The sequence below is a fragment of the Oncorhynchus mykiss genome, chromosome 15, assembly GCF_057628025.1.
Source record: "Oncorhynchus mykiss isolate SJ-2025 chromosome 15, ASM5762802v1, whole genome shotgun sequence".
Classification (NCBI taxonomy): domain Eukaryota; kingdom Metazoa; phylum Chordata; class Actinopteri; order Salmoniformes; family Salmonidae; genus Oncorhynchus; species Oncorhynchus mykiss.
In genome coordinates, this window is record NC_143036.1 from 63,526,793 (window position 1) to 63,551,469 (window position 24,677).

A 24,677-nucleotide genomic window follows, 5' to 3' on the forward strand; every position below is an offset into this window, starting at 1 on the left:
ACTGTACATCATGTATAGTACCAACACTACTACTCCACTGTACATCATGTATAGCACCAACACTACTACTACACTGTACATCATGTATAGTACCAATAGTACTACTACACTGTACATCATGTATAGTACCAATAGTACTACTACACTGTACATCATGTATAGTACCAATAGTACTACTACACTGTACATCATGTATAGTACCAACACTACTACTCCACTGTACATCATGTATAGCACCAACACTACTACTACACTGTACATCATGTATAGTACCAATAGTACTACTACACTGTACATCATGTATAGTACCAACACTACTACTACACTGTACATCATGTATAGTACCAACACTACTACTACACTGTACATCATGTATAGTACCAACACTACTACACTGTACATCATGTATAGTACCAACACTACTACTACACATCATGTATAGTACCAACACTACTAATACACTGTACATCATGTATAGTACCAACACTACTACTACACATCATGTATAGTACCAACACTACTACTACACTGTACATCATGTATAGTACCAACACTACTACTACACTGTACATCATGTATAGTACCAACACTACTACTACACTGTACATCATGTATAGTACCAACACTACTACTACACTGTACATCATGTATAGTACCAACGCTACTACTACACTGTACATCATGTATAGTACCAACACTACTACTCCACTGTACATCATGTATAGTACCAACACTACTACTACACTGTACATCATGTATAGTACCAACACTACTACTACACATCATGTATAGTACCAACACTACTACCACACATCATGTATAGTACCAACACTACTAATACACTGTACATCATGTAAAGCACCAACACTACTACTCCACTGTACATCATGTAAAGCACCAACACTACTACTACACTGTACATCATGTATAGTACCAACACTACTACTACACATCATGTATAACACCAACACTACTACTCCACTGTACATCATGTATAGTACCAACACTACTACTACACTGTACATCATGTATAGTACCAACACTACTACTACACTGTACATCATGTATAGTACCAACACTACTACTACACATCATGTATAACACCAACACTACTACTCCACTGTACATCATGTATAACACCAACACTACTACTACACTGTACATCATGTATAGTACCAACACTACTACTACACTGTACATCATGTATAGTACCAACACTACTACTACACTGTACATCATGTATAGTACCAACACTACTACTACACTGTACATCATGTATAGTACCAACACTACTACTACACTGTACATCATGTATAGTACCAACACTACTACTACACTGTACATCATGTATAGTACCAACACTACTACTACACTGTACATCATGTATAGTACCAACACTACTACTACACTGTACATCATGTATAGTACCAACACTACTACTACACTGTACATCATGTATAGTACCAACACTACTACTACACTGTACATCATGTATAGTACATACACTACTACTACACATCATATATAGTACCAACACTACTACTACACATCATGTATAGTACCAACACTACTACTACACATCATGTATAACACCAACACTACTACTCCACTGTACATCATGTATAGTACCAACACTCCTACTACACATCATGTATAGTACCAACACTACTACTACACATCATGTATAACACCAACACTACTACTCCACTGTACATCATGTATAGTACCAACACTACTACTACACATCATGTATAGTACTAACACTACTACTACACTGTACATCATGTATAGTACCAACACTACTACTACACTGTACATCATGTATAGTACCAACACTACTACTACACTGTACATCATGTATAGTACCAACACTACTACTACACTGTACATCATGTATAGTACCAACACTACTACTACACTGTACATCATGTATAGTACATACACTACTACTACACATCATATATAGTACCAACACTACTACTACACATCATGTATAGTACCAACACTACTACTACACATCATGTATAACACCAACACTACTACTCCACTGTACATCATGTATAGTACCAACACTACTACTCCACTGTACATCATGTATAGTACCAACACTCCTACTACACATCATGTATAGTACCAACACTACTACTACACATCATGTATAACACCAACACTACTACTCCACTGTACATCATGTATAGTACCAACACTACTACTACACATCATGTATAGTACTAACACTACTACTACACTGTACATCATGTATAGTACCAACACTACTACTACACTGTACATCATGTATAGTACCAACACTACTACTACACTGTACATCATGTATAGTACATACACTACTACTCCACTGTACATCATGTATAGTACCAACACTACTACTACACATCATGTATAGTATCAACACTACTACTACACATCATGTATAGTATCAACACTACTACTACACATCATGTATAGTACCAACACTACTACTACACTGTACATCATGTATAGTACCAACACTACTACTACACTGTACATCATGTATAGTACCAACACTACTACTACACTGTACATCATGTATAGTACCAACACTACTACTACACTGTACATCATGTATAGTACCAACACTACTACACTGTACATCATGTATAGTACCAACACTACTACTACACTGTACATCATGTATAGCACCAACACTACTACACTGTACATCATGTATAGCACCAACACTACTACTACACAGTACATCATGTATAGTACCAACAGTACTACTACACTGCACATCATGTATAGCACCAACACTACTACTACACTGTACATCATGTATAGTACCAACACTACTACACTGTACATCATGTACAGTACCAACACTACTACTACACTGTACATCATGTATAGTACCAACACTACTACTACACTGTACATCATGTATAGTACCAACACTACTACACTGTACATCATGTATAGTACCAACACTACTACTACACTGTACATCATGTATAGTACCAACACTACTACACTGTACATCATGTATAGTACCAACACTACTACTACACATCATGTATAGCACCAACACTACTACTACACATCATGTATAGTACCAACACTACTACTACACTGTACATCATGTATAGCACCAACACTACTACTACACATCATGTATAGTACCAACACTACTACTACACATCATGTATAGTACCAACACTACTACTACACTGTACATCATGTATAGTACCAACACTACTACTACACATCATGTATAGTACCAACACTACTACTACACATCATGTATAGTACCAACACTACTACTACACTGTTCATCATGTATAGCACCAACACTCCTACTACACATCATGTATAGTACCAACACTACTACTACACATCATGTATAGTACCAACACTACTACTACACTGTACATCATGTATAGTACCAACACTACTACTACACATCATGTATAGTACCAACACTACTACTACACATCATGTATAGTACCAACACTACTACTACACTGTACATCATGTATAGTACCAATGCTACTACTACACTGTACATCATGTATAGTACCAACACTACTACTATACTGTACATCATGTATAGTACCAATGCTACTACTACACTATACATCATGTATAGTACCAACACTACTACTACACTGTACATCATGTATAGTACCAACACTACTACACTGTACATCATGTATAGTACCAACACTACTACTACACATCATGTATAGTACCAACACTACTACCACACATCATGTATAGTACCAACACTACTACCACACATCATGTATAGTACCAACACTACTACTACACTGTACATAATGTATAGTACCAACACTACTACTACACTGTACATCATGTATAGTACCAACACTACTACTACACTGTACATCATGTATAGTACCAACACTACTACTACACTGTACATCATGTATAGCACCAACACTACTACTACACATCATGTATAGTACCAACACTACTACTACACTGTACATCATGTATAGCACCAACACTACTACTACACATCATGTATAGTACCAACACTACTACTACACATCATGTATAGTACCAACACTACTACTACACTGTACATCATGTATAGTACCAACACTACTACTACACATCATGTATAGTACCAACACTACTACTACACATCATGTATAGTACCAACACTACTACTACACTGTTCATCATGTATAGCACCAACACTCCTACTACACATCATGTATAGTACCAACACTACTACTACACATCATGTATAGTACCAACACTACTACTACACTGTACATCATGTATAGTACCAACACTACTACTACACATCATGTATAGTACCAACACTACTACTACACATCATGTATAGTACCAACACTACTACTACACTGTACATCATGTATAGTACCAATGCTACTACTACACTGTACATCATGTATAGTACCAACACTACTACTATACTGTACATCATGTATAGTACCAATGCTACTACTACACTATACATCATGTATAGTACCAACACTACTACTACACTGTACATCATGTATAGTACCAACACTACTACACTGTACATCATGTATAGTACCAACACTACTACTACACATCATGTATAGTACCAACACTACTACCACACATCATGTATAGTACCAACACTACTACCACACATCATGTATAGTACCAACACTACTACTACACTGTACATAATGTATAGTACCAACACTACTACTACACTGTACATCATGTATAGTACCAACACTACTACTACACTGTACATCATGTATAGTACCAACACTACTACTACACTGTACATCATGTATAGCACCAACACTACTACTACACATCATGTATAGTACCAACACTACTACTACACTGTACATCATGTATAGCACCAACACTACTACACTGTACATCATGTATAGCACCAACACTACTACTACACATCATGTATAGCACCAACACTACTACTACACATCATGTATAGTACCAACACTACTACTACACTGTACATCATGTATAGCACCAACACTCCTACTACACATCATGTATAGTACCAACACTACTACTACACATCATGTATAGTACCAACACTACTACTACACTGTACATCATGTATAGTACCAACACTACTACTACACATCATGTATAGTACCAACACTACTACTACACATCATGTATAGTACCAACACTACTACTACACTGTACATCATGTATAGTACCAATGCTACTACTACACTGTACATCATGTATAGTACCAACACTACTACTATACTGTACATCATGTATAGTACCAATGCTACTACTACACTGTACATCATGTGTAGTACCAATGCTACTACTACTACACTATACATCATGTATAGTACCAACACTACTACTACACTGTACATCATGTATAGTACCAACACTACTACACTGTACATCATGTATAGTACCAACACTACTACTACACATCATGTATAGTACCAACACTACTACCACACATCATGTATAGTACCAACACTACTACCACACATCATGTATAGTACCAACACTACTACTACACTGTACATCATGTATAGTACCAACACTACTACTACACTGTACATCATGTATAGTACCAACACTACTACTACACTGTACATCATGTATAGTACCAACACTACTACTACACTGTACATCATGTATAGCACCAACACTACTACTACACATCATGTATAGTACCAACACTACTACTACACTGTACATCATGTATAGCACCAACACTACTACTACACTGTACATCATGTATAGTACCAATAGTACTACTACACTGTACATCATGTATAGTACCAACACTACTACTACACTGTACATCATGTATAGTACCAACACTACTACAGAATCAATGCAACCTGTCAGAATCAATGTAACCTGTCAGAATCAATGTATCCTGTCAGAATCAATGCAACCTGTCAGAATCAATGTAACCTGTCAGAATCAATGCAACCTGTCAGAATCAATGTATCCTGTCAGAATCAATGCAACCTGTCAGAATCAATGTAACCTGTCAGAATCAATGTAACCTGTCAGAATCAATGTAACCTGTCAGAATCAATGTAACCTGTCAGAATCAATGTAACCTGTCAGAATCAATGCAACCTGTCAGAATCAATGTAACCCGTCAGAATCAATGTAACCCGTCAGAATCAATGTAACCCGTCAGAATCAATGTAACCTGTCAGAATCAATGTAACCTGTCAGAATCAATGCAACCGGTCAGTATCAATGCAACCTGTCAGAATCAATGTAACCTGTCAGAATCAATGTATCCTGTCAGAATCAATGTAACCCGTCAGAATCAATGTAACCTGTCAGAATTAATGTATCCTGTCAGAATCAATGTAACCTGTCAGAATCAATGTAACCTGTCAGCATTGTAGTAAACAAGCATCATGCAAGTCAAGAGAGAGGGATAGGAAGAAAGAGGAAGAGAAAGGGAGAGAGCGAGAGGATGAGAGGGCGAGGAAGAGAGAGGGAGGGAGAGGAAGAGAGAGGGAGAGAGGAAGAGAGAGGGAGAGAGAAGAAGAGAGAAAGAGGGGGGAGAGGAAGAGAGAGGGAGGGAGAGGAAGAGAGAAGGAGGGAGAAGAAGAGAGAGGAAGAGAGAAGAAGAGAGAGGGAGGGAGAGGAAGAGAGATTGAGGAAGAGAGGGAGGGAGAGGAAGAGAGGAAGAGAGATGGAGGGAGAGGAAGAGAGAGGAGGGGGAAGAAATAGTGAGTGCATTAAGGTCAGAGGGGTAAGTGAGGTCAGAGATTGTGGGCCTGTGCATGGCCTTTGTTCAGAGACGAGGAGAGAAGGGCATTGTGGGATATGGGTGTTCTTTTGTGAGAGACTGAGGCAGTCTCCCAGTGCCAGCCTACCACTGATCTCCCCTCTGGCACAAATCATCTGACTGTGTGTGACTGTGTGTGTATCTCTCTCTCTCTCTGTGTGCATGAGTTTCAATGTGTGTGAGAGACAGTGTGGATGTGTGTCCGCACCTTCCCACAGTAACAGTGCAGCATGGCCGTCAGGGCTGAGACAGAGGAGCTAATCTCTCTGTATCTCTGTATCCTCAGACACAGAGCCAAGAGGGATGTGTCACTACTGGGATGACTGGGCTCGAACACAGCATCCATTTAACAGGGGTTATCTATTCAACAGAGTTATCTATTAGATATCTGTTATGCTGACTGACTATGTAGGGCTGCCAGTTGTCCCTCTCTCTCTCTCTGTCTCTCTCTGTCTCTCTGTCTCTCTCTCAATTCAATTCAATTTAATTCAAGGGGCTTTATTGGCATGGGAAACGTGTTAACATTGCCAAAGCAGGTGAGGTAGATAATATACAAAAGTGAAATAAACAATACAAATTAACAGTAAACATTACACTCACAGAAGTTTCAAAATAATAAAGACATTACAAATGTCGTATTATGTATATATACAGTGTTGTAACAATGTACAAATGGTTAAAGTACAAAAGGGAAAATAAATAAGCACAAATATGGGTTGTATTTACAATGGTGTTTGTTTTCACTGGTTGACCTTTTCTTGTGGCAACAGGTCACAAACCTTGCTGCTGTGACAGCACACGGTGGTATTTCACCCAGTAGATATGGAAGTTTAATCAACATTGGGTTTGTTTTTTAATTCTTTGTGGATCTGTGTAATCTGAGGGAAATATGCGTCTCTAATATGGTCATACATTGGGCAGGAGGTTAGGAAATGCAGCTCAGTTTCCACCCCATTTTGTGGGCAGTGTGCACATAGTCTGTCTTCTTTTGAGAGCCATTCTCAATAGCAAGGCTATGCTCACTGAGTCTGTACATAGTCAAAGCTTTCTTTAAGTTTGGGTCTGTCACAGTGGTCAGGTATTCTGCCACTGTGTACTCTCTGTTTAGGGCCAAATAGCATTCTAGTTTGCTCTGTTTTTTTGTTAATTCTTTCCAATGTGTCAAGTAATTATCTTTTTGTTTTCTCATTATTTGGTTGGGTCTAATTGTGTTGCTGTCCTGGGGCTCTGTGGGGTGTGTTTGTGAACAGATCCCCAGCATCACCTTGCTTAGGGGACTCTTCTCCAGGTCTCCATCTCTCTGTAGGTGATGGCTTTGTTATGGAAGGATTGGGAATCGCTTCCTTTTAGGTGGTTGTAGAATTTAACGACTCTTTTCTGGATTTTAATAATTAGCGGGTATCGGCCTAATTCTGCTCTGCATCCATTATTTGGTGTTCTACGTTGTATACAGAGGATATTTTTGCAGACTACTGCATGCAGTCTCAATTTGGTGTTTGTCCCATTTTGTGAATTCTTGGTTGGTGAGCGGACCCCAGACCTCACAACCATAAAGGGCAATGGGCTCTATAACTGATTCAAGTATTTTTTTTATCTAGATCCTAATTGGTATGTTGAATTTTCTTTTGATGGCATAGAATGCCCTTCTTGCCTTGTCTCTCAGATCGTTTAGGCCAAGGTATGTATTATTTTTTGTGTGCTCTAGGGCAATGGTGTCTAGATGGAATTTGCATTTGTGGTCCTGGCGACTGGACCTTTTTTGGAACACCATTATTTTGGTCTTACTAAGATTTACTGTCAGGGCCCAGGTCTGGCAGAATCTATGCAGAATATGCCACTTTATGTTTGTATACCCTACATTACTCATCTCATATGTATATACTGTACTCTATACCATCTACTGCATCTTGCCAATGCCGTTCTGTACCATCACTCCTTCATATATCTTTATGTACATATTCTTTATCCCTTTACACTTGTGTAGATAATTCTTTGTGTTGTTGTTTGTTTAGTGTTTTCCAATTTTCCCAGAAGTGGTTAGAGTCTATGGATTCTTCAACTAGTTTGAGCTGATTTCTGACGTGCTGTTCCTTCTTTTTCCGAAGTGTGTTTCTGTATTGTTTTCGTGATTCACCATAGTGAAGGCGTAGACTCAGGTTTTCCGGGTCTCTATGTTTTTGTCTGGACATGTTTCTCAATTTCTTTCTTAGATTTTTGCATTCTTCATCAAACCATTTGTCATTGTTGTTCATTTTCTTCGGTTTTCCATTTGAGATTTTTTTTTAGATTTGATAGGGAAGCTGAGAGGTCAAATATGCTGTTAAGATTTTCTACTGCCAAGTTTACACCTTCACTATTACAGTGGAACGTTTTACCCAGGAAATTGTCTAAAAGGGATTGAATCTGTTATTGCCTAATTGTTTTTTGGTAGGTTTCCAAACTGCATTCCTTCCATCTATAGCATTTCTTAATATTACTCAGTTCCTTTGGCTTTGATGCCTCATGATTGAGCATTGCTCTGTTCAAGTAGACTGTGATTTTGCTGCGGTCTGATAGGGGTTTCAGTGGGCTGACTGAACGCTCTGAGAGACACTGGGTTGAGGTCAGTGATAAAGTAGTCTACAGTACTACTGCCAAGAGATGAGCTTTAGGTGTACATACCATAGGAGTCCCCTCGAAGCCTACCATTGACTATATACATACCCAGCGTGCAACAGAGCTGCAGGAGTTGTGACCCGTTTTTGTTGGTTGTCATAGTTGTGCCTAGGGGGGCATATGGGGGAGGGAATGCTGTCACCTATAGGCAGGTGTTTGTCCCCCTTTGTGCTGAGGGTGTCAGGTTCTTGTCCGTTTCTGGCATTTAGGTCGCCACAGACTAGTACATGTCCCTGGGCCTGGAAATTATTGATTTCCCCCTCCAAGATAGAGAAGCTGTCTTCATTAAAGTATGGGGATTCTAGTGGGGGGATATAGGTAGCACACAGGAGGACATTTTTCTCTGTTAAGATAATTTCCTTTTGAATTTTTAGCCAAATGTAAAATGTTCCTGTTTTGATTAATTTAATGGAGTGAGTTAGGTCTGCTCTATACCAAATTAGCATACCCCCTGAGTCCCTTCACTGTTTCACACCTGGTAGTTTGGTGGATGGGACTACCAGCTCTCTGTAACCTAGAGGGCAACCAGTGGGTCCGTCTCCTCTATACCAGGTTCAAATCAAATCAAAGTTTATTTGTAACGTGCACCGAATACAACAGGTGTTGAACTTACAGTGAAATGCTTACTTACAGTGCCTTGCGAAAGTATTCGGCCCCCTTGAACTTTGCGACCTTTTGCCACATTTCAGGCTTCAAACATAAAGATATAAAACTGTATTGCAAGATCTCACCCCGTGGGGTCAAAATGATCACAAGAACGGTGAGCAAAAATCCCAGAACCACACGGGGGGTCCTAGTGAATGACCTGCAGAGAGCTGGGACCAAAGTAACAAAGCCTACCATCAGTAACACACTATGCCGCCAGGGACTCAAATCCTGCAGTGCCAGACGTGTCCCCCTGCTTAAGCCATTACATGTCCAGGCCCGTCTGAAGTTTGCTAGAGAGCATTTGGATGATCCAGAAGAAGATTGGGAGAATGTCATATGGTCAGATGAAACCAAAATATAACTTTTTGGTAAAAACTCAACTCGTCGTGTTTGGAGGACAAAGAATGCTGAGTTGCATCCAAAGAACACCATACCTACTGTGAAGCATGGGGGTGGAAACATCATGCTTTGGGGCTGTTTTTCTGCAAAGGGACCAGGACGACTGATCCGTGTAAAGGAAAGAATGAATGGGGCCATGTATCGTGAGATTTTGAGTGAAAACCTCCTTCCAATCAGCAAGGGTATTGAATATGAAACGTGGCTGGGTCTTTCAGCATGACAATGATCCCAAACACACCACCCGGACAACGAAGGAGTGGCTTCGTAAGAAGCATTTCAAGGTCCTGGAGTGGCCTAGCCAGTCTCCAGATCTCAACCCCATAGAAAATCTTTGGGGGGAGTTGAAAACCTTGTGAAGACTTACAGAAAGCGTTTGACCTCTGTCATTGCCAACAAAGGGTATATAACAAAGTATTGAGATAAACTTTTGTTATTGACCAAATACTTAATTTTCCACCATAATTTGCAAATAAATTCATAAAAAATCCTACAATGTGATTTTCTGGAAATTTTCTTCTCATTTGTCTGTCGTAGTTGAAGTGTACCTATGATGAAAATTACAGGCCTCTCTTATCTTTTTAAGTGGGATAACTTGCACAATTGGTGGCTGACTAAATACTTTTTTGCCCCACTGTATGTCTCTTTCCACCTCCAGCTCTCCGGGTCTGGTTAAGGGGGTGTTGTTGTGCTGGACTGTTGTCTGTGTCTGTGGTGACTGGAGTGTAATCACCTGCTGTTCCAACTCCACCTGCCTTACCTCCCAGCTCGGTAAATGTGTCCTTCATTTCAATGAGGGAGTAGTAATTTGTGCTGGGACGTTGGCTTTCCGCTGGGGGTGGCTCGTCTGTGGGGTTATATAATGAAGAGTTCTGGTCTGACCTGCTCGGGGTGGGGGTATCTTTATCAAGGGAGAGCTTCTCCTGCTGGGCTAATTCTTTGATTAGGTGAAAGTCCAGCTGAAACTGTTTGGGGTTGCCCTGTACCATTACTGTTCCAGACTTATAGAGATTTATATTAGCTGACTCAGAGTCCTCGTTGTCTAGTATCCTGAGTTTCCACCCCTCGTTAACACCACCTCTCTTAACAGAGGGGTAGTGTGCTAATATAGCACTGTGCCATGCCAGGGGATGGTTTGTGTGGAAGATGAGGTTGCTGATGTTCCCATTTCTATAATAGTCAGCAAAAAGTGTCTCTTGATTTTCCATAAGGAGCTTCATTTTGTGATCTTTTCTTGCCTTATCATTCTTTACATACACAAAGTACTGTATTTTAATTACCTCTGAACAGCAGGAGGGAGCTTCTAAGGCCTCTCCATTTGGTTGGAGCAGACTGTGTGACTCTCCTGCCATTGTTGGGCTAAAGGGCTTTGACACCTCTCACTTGACACGTCAGTGCAAAATTGAAATTGTATCAGGCTTGGCAGCCTTAATTTAGCATTAAGTCCTTATAAAGTAATGTAATGTATTTTTCTTCTTGGCTTTAAGAAATAAAATATAGCTTCTCTCTCTCTCCCTCTGAAGGGAGTCGTGGGTGTGTGGAGTGCCTGCCGCCAGCCTCGCTGCCTCTCGTGCCACATGTCAACCAGACACAGATGAGGAGCGGCATGAAATGACTGGCACCGTGCCAAGCTGGCAGCCTAGGCCTCTCTCTGTCAAACTCCCTGTCTCTGGGCGGGTCTTTGGGCGGGTGTCTGGGTGGGTCTCTGGGCGGGTGTCTGGGTGGGTCTCTGGGTGGGTCTCTGGGTGGGTGTCTGGGCGGGTCTCTGGGTGGGACCTGTGTGTAATGGTATAGCCATGTGTCGGTGAGTGCTCACTGATCATGCCAACCTGCCCCAGATGAGTCTATAAGTGAAGAACTAGCTTACCTGGTTAAATAAAAGTGAAAAAGCCTATGGGTCGTAAATCTCCAGACTCTCCTCCCGCTTCAACAGTGGCGCTTTGTGGACTTTCACAGAAACCCAACACTAATGGCCCCTTCCTTTCAGCTAGCAACCTGAGCTGCTATGTTAAAACAGCTTCACTGACCATCCTGTAAATATAGCCATTCATTCACAGCCCCTTTAGAGATGTCAGGCAAAGCGAGAGAGAGAAAGAGAGAGATGTCCCTTGGAGCAAAGATATGGCAGGGAAAGAGAGAGTAGCAAGAGCGAGAAAAAGAGAGGGAAGGGAATAAAAGTTACAATGTGAATGACAGAAAGGAAGGATGTAGAGTGTGTGCTGTTGTCCCTAGGGAGGCTTGTATACAGCAACATAATGAGATTGTATTGCTCATGCATGGTGGGAAGTGGTTGGATGTGATGGGGAGTGGAGTGTAGCTGACTGGGTGTCTCTATGCCAGGTGAGCCACAACTCCTCAGGCGTGAAATAGAATCATGACAGAGCTGCAGCTCTGGAGTGATGCAGACTGGGCCTCTTATTCATAGTCTGTCCTGCTTCATATACAGGCCCCCTGGTGGCTGAAGCAATCACATGTATGGCTCAGGATTGGCACAGAAATACACACACACACACACACACACACACACATGCAAGCATGCATACTCATGCAAGCAAGTGTACACACACACACACACACACACACACACACACACACACACACAAAAGAGGCTGTCTCTGCAGGTAGCCGGCTGGTAAGTGGTCAGATTAAACACAGTACACACCAAAGATATCCCTGGCCTCTTCTCCCACTCCTGGTCGAACAGCTGTTAGTGTTTCAGCCAGGCTGGGTGGATGGATGCTGGGTAATTGGGTCGGCTCTGCGTTTGGCCCCCTCTCTGCTGATCACAAAGCCGGAAATATACAGTAGCTAGATGTCCCTATAAGTCTACAGTACAAAGGTAGAGCACTATAATATAGGGAATGGAGCTGTTTAAAGACATATCATGGCTTTAAGCCATTTCTATGAGTCTGTGTCAGTTTATTATCTCTGTTTAGTCTTTATATTCTCTGTGGTTGGCTCTTGGGGGGAAACATTGGAGTGGACTTCCAGGAACGATTCCCCTGGGAGAGAGCGCCAGCTCTCTTGGACGTCATCCAGTTCCCGTACATACCACGGCTCTTCAAAGACCTGGGGGATTCTTCAGCGGTGCAGACCAGGGCATAGGTCACAAAAGCAAACAGAGGCGGAAGACAGAGCATTGCTGATCATCCAGTCCCAGCTGGAGGCTATCTAACGCTGTGCTCAACTCAATACAAGAGGATCAATACCAACAGGACAGTACAGTTTACTTTACGGTGACAGACTGCAATATTAGAATTTGCGCTCGGCAGTCGGCATACCGATGGCATGGCATTCCACTTCTGAGATAGTGACCTCATGGCGAACCATGAAAAATTCCATTATCCCTCTAGAACAAACCAAATGGAACTAAGGACTACTTTGTAATGAGTGATACGAATCCACGTGGTCACTGGAAACCACCGACAGGGACAGGCCTAACTCCATGTTTTACTGATCAAGCAAATGTAATGCTCATGCTAACTGCATCTTCTCCTCAGTGGTCGTACCATTGTAACCCCTAGGGGTTAGGGAAGGTGACAGGGGGATGTGGAGAGAGTTGTGGCCCCTCTGAGGAGCGATGCTTGTGGCCCCCGGCGGCTGGCCCTGGTCCAGAGGGGTGTTCGGCCGAGCGGAATCCCGGAACTCGGGTCGGAGCGCTACTGTCGTCAATCCATCGATTACAGAGGAAACCAAGCTGACAGCACCCCCACGCTCCAACGAGCACCGAGACACACACTGCATCATGGCAAGAAAAACACACACACTTCAACAAAAAGTTTCCATTCACAGTTCATCAAAGGGAGGAACACGGTGAGGCTGGGTAATCTTGATGAACACGATATCCTCTGTGATATAGAGAAGACTTATCTTATCGATCCTGACATCAAAACCTGGAGCCTCTCAGAACCTCTGACTCCTTTAGAGGAAATTAAAATGGACCGTTGTCATCCCAGGCAAATCAATAGCATGCACGTAATGTACACCCACCCACACACACACACACACGGGCTAAGTCATCACATATGAACAAGTCAACTCTGACCCCCAAGCATACCATACTTTCATATTTCACAGCGACACTCTCTCTCTTTTCCTCTCGCTGTTTAAGCTCCATCCATCAACCACAAGTCCAAGACTGGAGAGCAGTAGGTGACCAATGGCTGTGCAGGTCTGAAGAGATGACCTCAGGGCTCTGTCTACTGCCTCCTCCAGGTCATTCATGTAGGGCGTCTGTTAGAGTTGGAGACGTTGTGATTTGGTGTGCACCAAGGCACCGTTCTAGCATCGCTACTTTTTGACCTCAACATGCGGTCACACAAAAAGAGAAGGTCATCAATCATGCAGAAAGACCATCACATTGGATCAGCTAAATGCCTTGTCTAATACACAAACAACTATCTAGATGTGGAAAGGGCAAGGTGCTTGGCAGACTCTTTATCCCTATGGGGACACCAGTGTGGGTTGATATGGTCCCCATTAGGATAACAGCCACCACTGAGCATGTGCTACATGCATGTCTGCCCTACCCTGAGGGCCCTCCTGGCACTGTTCAATGTGCTAATTTGTTTCACAAACCAAGTTAATGTGTGGCCTAATTATATGCAAAACATTATCTCTCTCTCTCTCTGAAGGGAGTCGTGGGTGTGTGGAGTGCCTGCCGCCATCCTCGCTGCCCCTCGTGCCACATGTCAACCAGACACAGATGAGGAGCGGCATGAAATGACTGTCACCGTGCCAAGCTGGCAGCCTAGGCCTCTCTCTGTCAAACTCCCTGTCTCTGGGCGGGTCTCTGGGCGGGACCTGTGTGTAATGGTATAGACCTGTGTATGTGAGGGCTGTCTGAACTGTTAAATCCACCATTTCAACAGAGCTCTACAGGGCCTTGTAATATACCTTGGCGTATTTAAATGTAATTCCACTCAGTAAACAACACACCATACCATAGGGTGAAGTCATTGGACCTAGTTCAATAACACCAGCAGCAGCAGTGCTAGCCATAGACCCGTTTTACAGCCATAACCCGCCAACAGTTATGTCGTGTCTGTGTTAAAGGTGATTACCCACAGTGAGAGCTGGCATTTATCAATGCAGGAAGACCGGTACAAGGCTATAAGAAACACCAAGCTCCCTCTTAGGGAAGAAAGCAATCAGGCATGAATATTAGTCGCAAAAAATAGGAAATTGATCATTGATAATGCAATGTATCCGTGGGGGACCCATGGTACCACGAGCAGGTACCACTGCAGTGTGTAGACTAGCCTTGTAAACACAGCCAGTCAATAAGTGTTACCCTGGATGTTCCCCAGAGGTACTTGGTCCACACCAGCCGGCCCATCCATCCCAGGGGCTCCAATACTTCAAGGATGCAATACCAGAGAGGATTAGAGCACCAGCCACTGTCACCACTGGTTTACCACAGAGCACTGAAACAGAGGAATCCACAAAGGCAGACATTTCTAAATACATTATGGACGTATGGACGTAATTGCAGCCTTAATCTAAACTGAGGTTTTGTTTCTACTGGACAACATGTGACCTCGTCCCAAAGCTCAATTGCAACCGCATATAGAGAGCCAGCTGGGGATAAAATGACTGACATTGAATTCAGTGAGGCAGGAAAGCTTAAGGCTATTTCAGTTATAGAGTGCCCTAAAATACTAATTGTCATCGTTGGTTTCTGTAAAAGTGTGTAAAATATCTAGGTGGAGTAGTTGCCTAATATGGAAATCTTAATATAGGCTGAGTGCCAAGCTTGTAAGCTTTGTGGATTTTACATTGCCTGGCCAACATGCCTTGCTTACAATTTTACAACTCAGTTGTTCGTCATATCATAGAAGTGATTCAAATGTGTAAATGGCCGGGGCACTTTAAAGGAGCCGAGGGATTATTAAGACATCATTGGTCAGCTTTCCTCCACGTCTAGTTTTCCTGACCACAGAACCTGACCTGGAAAACTCCTGGTCCTAATGGGGTATGGATGTGGTTGTACAATAAACTTTAGATGACTGGCTAGTCTGGTAGTCCACGTGGCATTATTTTATAGTACGAAGAATACAATTGAACAAAGCTGAATAAAATAGGAAGGAGATTTTCTCCAAAGGATTTTGAGCGGTTAACAAAGAAATAGGTACTTTATACCTATAGACAGACGCATCCGGGACGCCACTGCACACATCCTTATCCAATTCCGAAGTGCATATTGAAGATATAGGAAGAACTGTCCACATTTACTTTTCGTCAGCCAACATGAGTAGGCCTAACGAACAGCATAAACACTAGTCAATCTACTATCCCCCATAGTACAAAAGTTGACCTATTCTATTCTGTGCGAGAAATAAATATTCCAAACACAGTCTGGGACAGATGCGATAGATCCCAAATTAATACAATCACTAGCATAAAAACATTTTTTTTTACGCAATGAGGCTGACGCAACAGATCAGAACGTTTAGCTTAAAATGTTAATAAACCATTAGGCAATTTCTTGACTTCATAAACGGCGCAATGCGTAGGCTATAAGCGAGAATGTTCCATTAGCGGGAAAACACCATTATCAAAAGTTGCCACAAATGAGATTATGCAGGTAATGCTTTTATTATAAAGGAGATATACCTTTATGGAGAAAATGACCTTCCCCAAACTTGAAACTCACGCGCTGCATACATTATTTATGCCAGTTAAACTCCACACCCGTTGTAAAGCAGGTGTAATGTGCTTCATTTGAAGAAGTTATTTGGCCACTTTAATTGTGATACAAACCTTATCAAAACATATAGACCTATGGGCTAAACTACATGAGGTGTGCGACTATGATTCGAAAAAGTAATTAAAAAAAAGGCATTGTTTCTTATGCTGGGCATCATTCACAAGTGATAATATATAATTCACAAGTGATAGGCTAATATTGTCACCCAGCAGACTATTCTTGATCTAATCTTGCCTTTACATACACTAAATAATATATGTGTGAAATTAGTTTGGATTTAGAATGGACCATTATCATGCACCTGTATCAAAACAGTGGTAGGGGAAAAAAATACATGTCATCTCTGCACTTAAATAGTGAATGGAGGACGCTTTTCCCATGGTTCATTTTCATGTCAGCCAGGTAGGCTATACTCCTGTTGTAAAGATAAGCAATGTGCTTAATCTTAGGAAAGTTGATAAATAAATCCAGGAGGCCTAGCCTATAGAAAGGGACAAAATAAGACTCTATTGTCCCTCTAATCTCTCTGTTTTCTCACATAAAATTGTATAGACTATAGAAATGTTGTGGCAACAGGAGCTCGTGGGCTCTCATGAAGTGTTTGATTAGATTTTTTAAAATCACATTTGCATTGATGTCAGAGTGATTAGAGAGACAAGAGTGCAGAGTACCAGGCTTGAATAAGCTAAGTAGCCAATAGGCAGAGGGTAGCATCATTTGTCTGATTCTCTGTAATAATGGTATGGGGAAAAGAATGCATTTTATTTTGTAAAGTGGTTTCTTGCATCAAACAACAAACCAACATTTTCAGTCACCTCCTTTTCTGAAGGACAAGTGGATAAACAGGTTAAAAAAAAGCTAAGAACAAGTTCGTATTTACAATAACGCCTACCCTGGACAACGCTGGGTCAATTGTGCACCGACCTATTGGAATCTCAATCACAATCGGATGTGATGCAGCCTGGATTCATACCAGGTACTGCAGTGACACCTCTTGTACTTAGACCACTGCACCACTCGGGAGCCCGGTTTAACTTCAAGCCCTGCATGTTTTTATCAAAAGTCACATGGAATGTAGGCCTACATTGAACACCATACATTGGCTGCTACTCTAGGCTGAATGACAGAACAGCTATTTCCATGTTAAAATGTTATGGGAGGCATTTTCTCCATTGTTTTTGATGGTAGGCCATTCTGGTAGTCCTACATTATGATCAAATAGCCACAGTAGTCTACCTGGCTACTGTTAAAACTAACTTAAAGCGGGTACAGCCTCAGTGTTCACAGTAAACACGAGCTGGAAGTCACACAGAATTTTCACAGCATTCAAGTTTGCTCTCAGCTGAACTGAAATTTGCTCAGTGCCGAAAACAATTAGATGGAACATTGCTCCAGGCATGTCCCAACAGACAGACCTGGCTGGCACTGTGGGATGAGATTAAAACAGGAAAAGCACATAGCCTACACTACAACCACAGGCTTTTTCTAAGAAATATACATCCATCTGGCTGTGGTCAGGTGTGGTGAGAGAGAGAGAGACAGAGAGTGAGAGAGAGAAAGAGACAGAGAGTGAGAGAGAGACAGAGAGAGAGAGAGAGAGAAAGAGACAGAGAGTGAGAGAGAGAGACAGAGAGAGAGAGCAAGAGAGTCAGAGACAGAGATATGCTATACAGCTATAGGTGGAGTGTGATAGCCACCCTGCCCTAAACGTGTGTGTAACACAGTGATCTCACCACAGTGATCAGGGTCGGTCAGGGAGACAAAATGAAAGGCCAAATGTAATTAATCTCTCTCTTTTTCTCGCATGCACACACACACACACACACTGGAAGGGGGAAGCGGATACCTAGTCAGTTGCACAACTTAATGCATTCAACCGAAATGTGTCTTCCACATTTAACCCAACCCTTCTGAATCAGAGAGGGGCTGCTTTAATCCACATCATCAGTGCCCGGGGAACAGTTGTTGTGGAGCTTAACTGCCTCGCTCAAGGGCAGAAGACACAGTATATCACCACACCCTTGCTTCCCCGCTGCCCCGTCAGTCACACAATGTACCCTTCATTCAGAGCAAGACAAGAGGAGGACAAAGAGAGAGATGACTGTTCTTTACCAAAACAAGAACAACACAACAGTTGTTCAGTAGAGGCCTGGTTCAACACCCTCCATGCCCTCCTCCTCCCATCTGATAACTGAGTACAAGTTTGAACAAATATGGAGAACCAACAATCAGTTACATCTCCACATCCACTACACTGTTTGATAAGAGAGGTGTGGTAATAGCTGAGGTATGGTGTTAATAAACAGGAGAACAGAAGGTGAGCAGTGGGTGACAGTTCTGGGATGCAGTACACCAGGGCAGCTGTTCTGTTCTGGCCCTCCCTTGGTGAGATCCAGATGACTGCTGGAGTCAGCAACTAATAAGGGACGGACGGACGGACAGGTGTACCATTCAGCATCCCTCCACAGATTACATGAAGCCATCTAGGTTCCACCAACCACATCCCACCAAACTAAAGACCACTCCTCTTCCACTGACCAATTGTCAATACTGTCATTCAGAACATATTGGCCAGGTCATCACCCACTCAGACCCAAGTCCAGTCAGAAGAATTCCAGCAGATTCCCCTTCTTGCCCCTCTAGCATTCCAGCATACCCCACCTCTCCCACACAGATCTGCACCCTGACTCTAGAACACGCTGGGCTAAAGCTCTTATTCAGCTCTAAATAAGGTTATTCTATGTGTTTCAGCTCTAAATAAGGTTATTCTATGTCTAGAACATAAGAGAATAGTAGCCTATTAGTACCCCTTATGCATTTCTATCACACTTTACAGTACATTCAATGCCCTGCAATTCACAGAACTCAACTAACCAGACAACAGCTCATTTATAGGCCTATTCTTTAATTGTCAAGGCATATCAGGAGAGAGTCAATTCAATCAGATGTCTATCTGGATGTCCATTTCCAGGTCACAGCACCTCTGCCTGATAACACGCTTTTAACGAAGCCCACAGAGACGCTCGGTTTGGCTGTTACCTAGCAACAAGTGTTCTGAGTGACATTCAATATCCATAAGGGCATACAGCATGAAAGGCGTCTGGAACAGGCAGAGAGCATTCATCCTATATAATCCTAGTTTGTAAAGAAAAACCTCTGTCTAAGACGGATAATACAGAGACTGTAAACTCGGCACCCAGAATCTCAAGTGCGAGCTGTTGTTAAGACTGTCACGAGAGACGATGCAGACTGCAACAGTGACATGAATAACAATCGGAGGGAAATGCTTTATACAGCCGTAGTTAAACACATTCCTTTGAATGGTCTGATTTCATAAGGATAGATATGGCAGCCAGTCGGTTTCTTTATCCTCTCCTTCCTCACTGTCTTGTTTGGCTGGCTAGTGTTGTCAACTGCACAAACAGATTACTGTGTTTGATGAACACCAAGTTGTTATCCTAGCTCTGGTGTGTTTGAATTCAAAAATCACATCAGGTAAAGTCTCTCTCTCTCTCTCCCACTCCCTCTCTCTCTCTCTCTCTCTCGACAGAGTTCATTAAAACACCATTAACTGGTGCCTCTATTGTTGACAGAGTTAATTATGTGTGTGTGTGTTTTCAGTTAGAGTGCCACAACAACACCAGTAGCAGCAGAGAGTAAAACAGAGGCCCGGTGCTTCAGCATGCATTTGTGAACACATCAATACTCTCCCTGTCTCACTCACAACATCACGTAATGTTTCAATAAACACAAAGCTGCAAGAATACAAAACACCTAAGCCAATCAACCTGCATGTGGCACAAAGCCAACAGGAAATAGATGAATTATACAATTTGCCTTCACTTCTGATCAGTGCAGCTCAATAGGATGACATCATGAGAAGGAACTTCTTTAGACTAGATTCACCCCCTGGTATAGTGTACTACAGCCTAGTGTACTACAGCCTAGTAGTGTACTAATCCATCGAGTAGTGCCCCTCACCTTGCACTTCATCATATCACTGACCCGTTCCTGCATGGACTGTCCAGCCTTGGGTCTGACCAGGAGGTAGAGGGTTTGGACCTCTGGACAGGACCGCAGCAGTTTCTCCACCAGCACCTTGCCCATGAAGCCCGTGGCGCCAGTGATCAGCACATTCTTGCCTGCGTAGTAGTCAGCGATAGACACCATGCTACCATCGGCCCCTGTCTCTTCTCCTGTCTTTCCCATCTGTGTAGCTCGTCCCGTACCCCCAGCCTTCACAAGGTAGCTCCTAGAGAGAAAGATAGAGGGATGGAGGGAGAGGGAATGAGAGAGAGAGAAGAAACGATAGGAGACAATTCAGCTGAGGCTGAGAGAAAATTAGAACCACACTACACTCTGTTCAGACTCAGAGTCTCTTTACATGAACCAACACTCATTACACTTGACATAACCTACAGTATGTATTGTGTATGTATTAATGCTGAGTATTAGGTGACAGACCTGTAGAAAGAAGTAAAGCTGGGACTCACTGGGTGCTGGGAGTCACTTTGTTAATGACACGGTAAGTGGGGAGGACAGGAAGGTCACAGACACACACAAGCATGTCTGTGATGTTATTGCGGATATAGCGAAATTGTCACACCCTGATCTGTTTCACCTGTCTTTGTGCTTGTCTCCACCCCCCTCCAGACATCGCCCATCTTCCCCATTATCCCCAGTGTATTTATACCTGTGTTCTCTGTCTGTTGCCAGTTCGTTTTGTTCATCAAGCCTATCAGCGTTTTTCCCATCTAAAAGTAAAATAATGGAATTAAGAAATATATAAATATGAACGCAAAAAACGATCTGTGCTTATAATGTAAGAAATAACACAAAAAAATGAAATACTGCAAAGTTGCTATGGAGTTAGAAGCAGAGTTGCCAAGTCTATCAGCGATCATGAATATTCATAAGGCAATCAATCACAGCCTATTGCTGTAGTTAAGGTAATGCACCATTATTACCCTATTCAGAAGTGTCAGCCAGCTTTGGTTATAAGATAGTTTCCAAGCCAATACAAAGAGCATCATTAACCCCTCCCTTCTCAGGGCAGTCATCCAGAGAGCCAACTACATATCGAGGTCAGCAATAGAGCTCGCCAGCTTGTAGTCCTAAAAAACTGAAATGAGTTAGCATTTTCTACCTCTAGTTTGTGCAGCCATTCCTATGGAGGAAATGAAAATGGAAAGAATGAGGTTTTGGGATAAACGCCGAAAATAAGGTCTGAAGGATACAGGGTCCTCTGTATCCTTCTCCATCTTCTCTCCTGGTCTCTGGGCCACAGGTTTCCAACAGTGTTACTGAAGTACCAGAACTACATCCCCAAAGCAATGATCAAGATAACAGAGAAAACATATAGAAAAACCTTCCTCCCTCTGTCAAACACACAACTCTGACCATAACCTCTCTCCCCCACAGTGGCCTCTTTAAACGCCCTTCCAAACGGGGGTCATGGTAAAGGCCCCTCCACTGATGTCATGTCATTCCGGCTCTATGCTCCAGTAAATCTCAGAGATTCTTCGGGAGACTAAAGGACCAGGGGGGAGGAGCTGGAGGTCACTATGGATTAGCTCCTCACAATGAATGCACACACACACACACACACACACACACACCCACCAGCGGTCCAGCCAGGGCATTCCATTCAGGTCACAGCCTTCAGCCGCTCGCTCCTCTTCTCCCCATCAAGAAGTAGATTGGAGTGGGAGAGTGAAGGAGCTGATCGGAATAGCCTCACGAACACTCACACAGTATGGAACTATAGTTATCTATGATCTGTAGACCACCATAATCTCTGTGACTGCTTACAGTAGTTTGGGTCTATAGGGAGAGACGGGCTCTCCTGCCTTCACTAAACATCCGCTCAGCTATGGTATGTCCTTCTCCAAGAGGATGGACACAGACACCTGCTGCAGCAGAGTCCCAGTCTTAACACATGGGGCTGGGGGCAGAGGGGAGCTGTCAATCACAGACATGCAGCTTGGAGCAAGGGAAGGTGAGGTTGATCCTGGCTCAGGATAAATCCCCAAACCATTTATCTGGTCGATAATGTGTATGATCAAGATTTAGAGGACTCAGCCAAAGTAAGGCTCTGTAGATGTCAATCTCTATTAACTTGATCCTAACTGCTCTGTCACTAAATGACAATATCATCACATTCCCTGTTTTGTAACCCCGAAAGATAGGTCAACTACTTGTGTGCTGATAAGTGCGGAGTCTTCTTGACAAAGTACCATGTAGCCTCAGAAAGTCATTTAGGGACAGTTCCATAATGATGCTGTGAGACTTTTCTGCTACCAAAATTACAGCACAAATCCTCCTCCACTGCAGGATTTTCTAGTCAGGCATCCAGCTACTTGCTGTTTCAGCTAATTCCAGACGTTTCCTTTGAGCGAGTGCTTTTCTGTGTTTTGCCTTGGCAGCTCTTCTCACCAGGAGGTCTGTGCTTGTTTTTGGAAGACAGCTGTTGGAGTCCCGGCGTTGCTCAGTGGTACTCTGCCACCGAGGGCCTTACAGCCTTTAAGCACATCAATCTGCCATTGGTCGGTCAGTAGAGTGGAGTCTTGGAAACCCAAACACACACTACAGCCTCACTAGCTGCCTGTCGTCTGAGAAATGAACACAGAGAAGCCAGCTCAACAGAGAACAGAGAAAGAATCAGAAAGAGGAATACTGTGACTGACAATAATTAAGGTGACTTTAGTCTACTAAGAACGGGCTGTGCCCAACATCACAAAAGAGAAGTCAGCAGCCTTTTCCACAAAACAGCCACTCTCCCCTGAGAACCCAGGCCTTGGAGGCTGCTCAACCAAAGAGCACCACCCACAACAGTAAAAACAGCCACTCTCCCCTGAGAACCCAGGCCTTGGAGGCTGCTCAAACAAAGAGCACCACCCACAACACATCCGCGCCAACCATTTAGGTTTCAGGCAGCAGCGGGCACCGGCTGCCAACAGCCCTATCTCATCCAACAACCTGGCATTGTGCACTCCCTGGAACCCGGGAAGTACATAGGGGCCGTGCCCTACTTAGGAGCCCAACTATTCCACAGTCGCAGACTGTCAGTCTGCCTGTCTGTTGTTGGCTAATGGGTCAAACACAGAGCTCTGTTTAGAGATTAAGATGGGTGACATTGATGATGAACGATGATTACTGTTTTCATGAGGCACAACATTTACTGGGAAGGATGAGTAGGGTACAGCCTTGTGAATGAGGGCTGGCATTTACAATGCTGCTTTCCTTCGTTTTGCAGGCCTACTGGTTTGGCCAAAAGAGGAAATGAGTTCTCCCTTTCTCTGTGTTGCTATACGGTGCTCTTTGGCCTGAGGGGGTGGACGATGGAGAAATATACTGGTCATTAGATTAAAGCAGTGGTTAACGTTTCAACAGATTACCCCTTAAAGAAAAAAAGATGGATGAACGTAATCCTGTGGTTTAGCCTGCGTATGACTAGAGGGAATAGAAGCTACATGAGAACGCTAACAAGCAAACTAA

General features: G+C 42.7%; 1 protein-coding gene across 2 annotated transcripts in view; it reads right to left on the reverse strand.

Moving 5' to 3' along the window:
- Nucleotides 1-24,677, reverse strand: part of si:dkey-97m3.1 (fatty acyl-CoA reductase) — a 73,582-nt gene that overhangs the window by 30,713 nt on the left and 18,192 nt on the right. Inside the window, exon 2 of one of the 2 annotated variants that reach the window (XM_090200761.1) lies at nucleotides 21,186-21,432. In XM_090200761.1, the coding sequence (XP_090056887.1) occupies nucleotides 21,186-21,432 (247 nt within the window). Of the gene's footprint in view, nucleotides 1-21,161; nucleotides 21,433-24,677 lie in introns of both variants that reach the window. The other variant, XM_021563887.3, reaches the window with a different exon arrangement.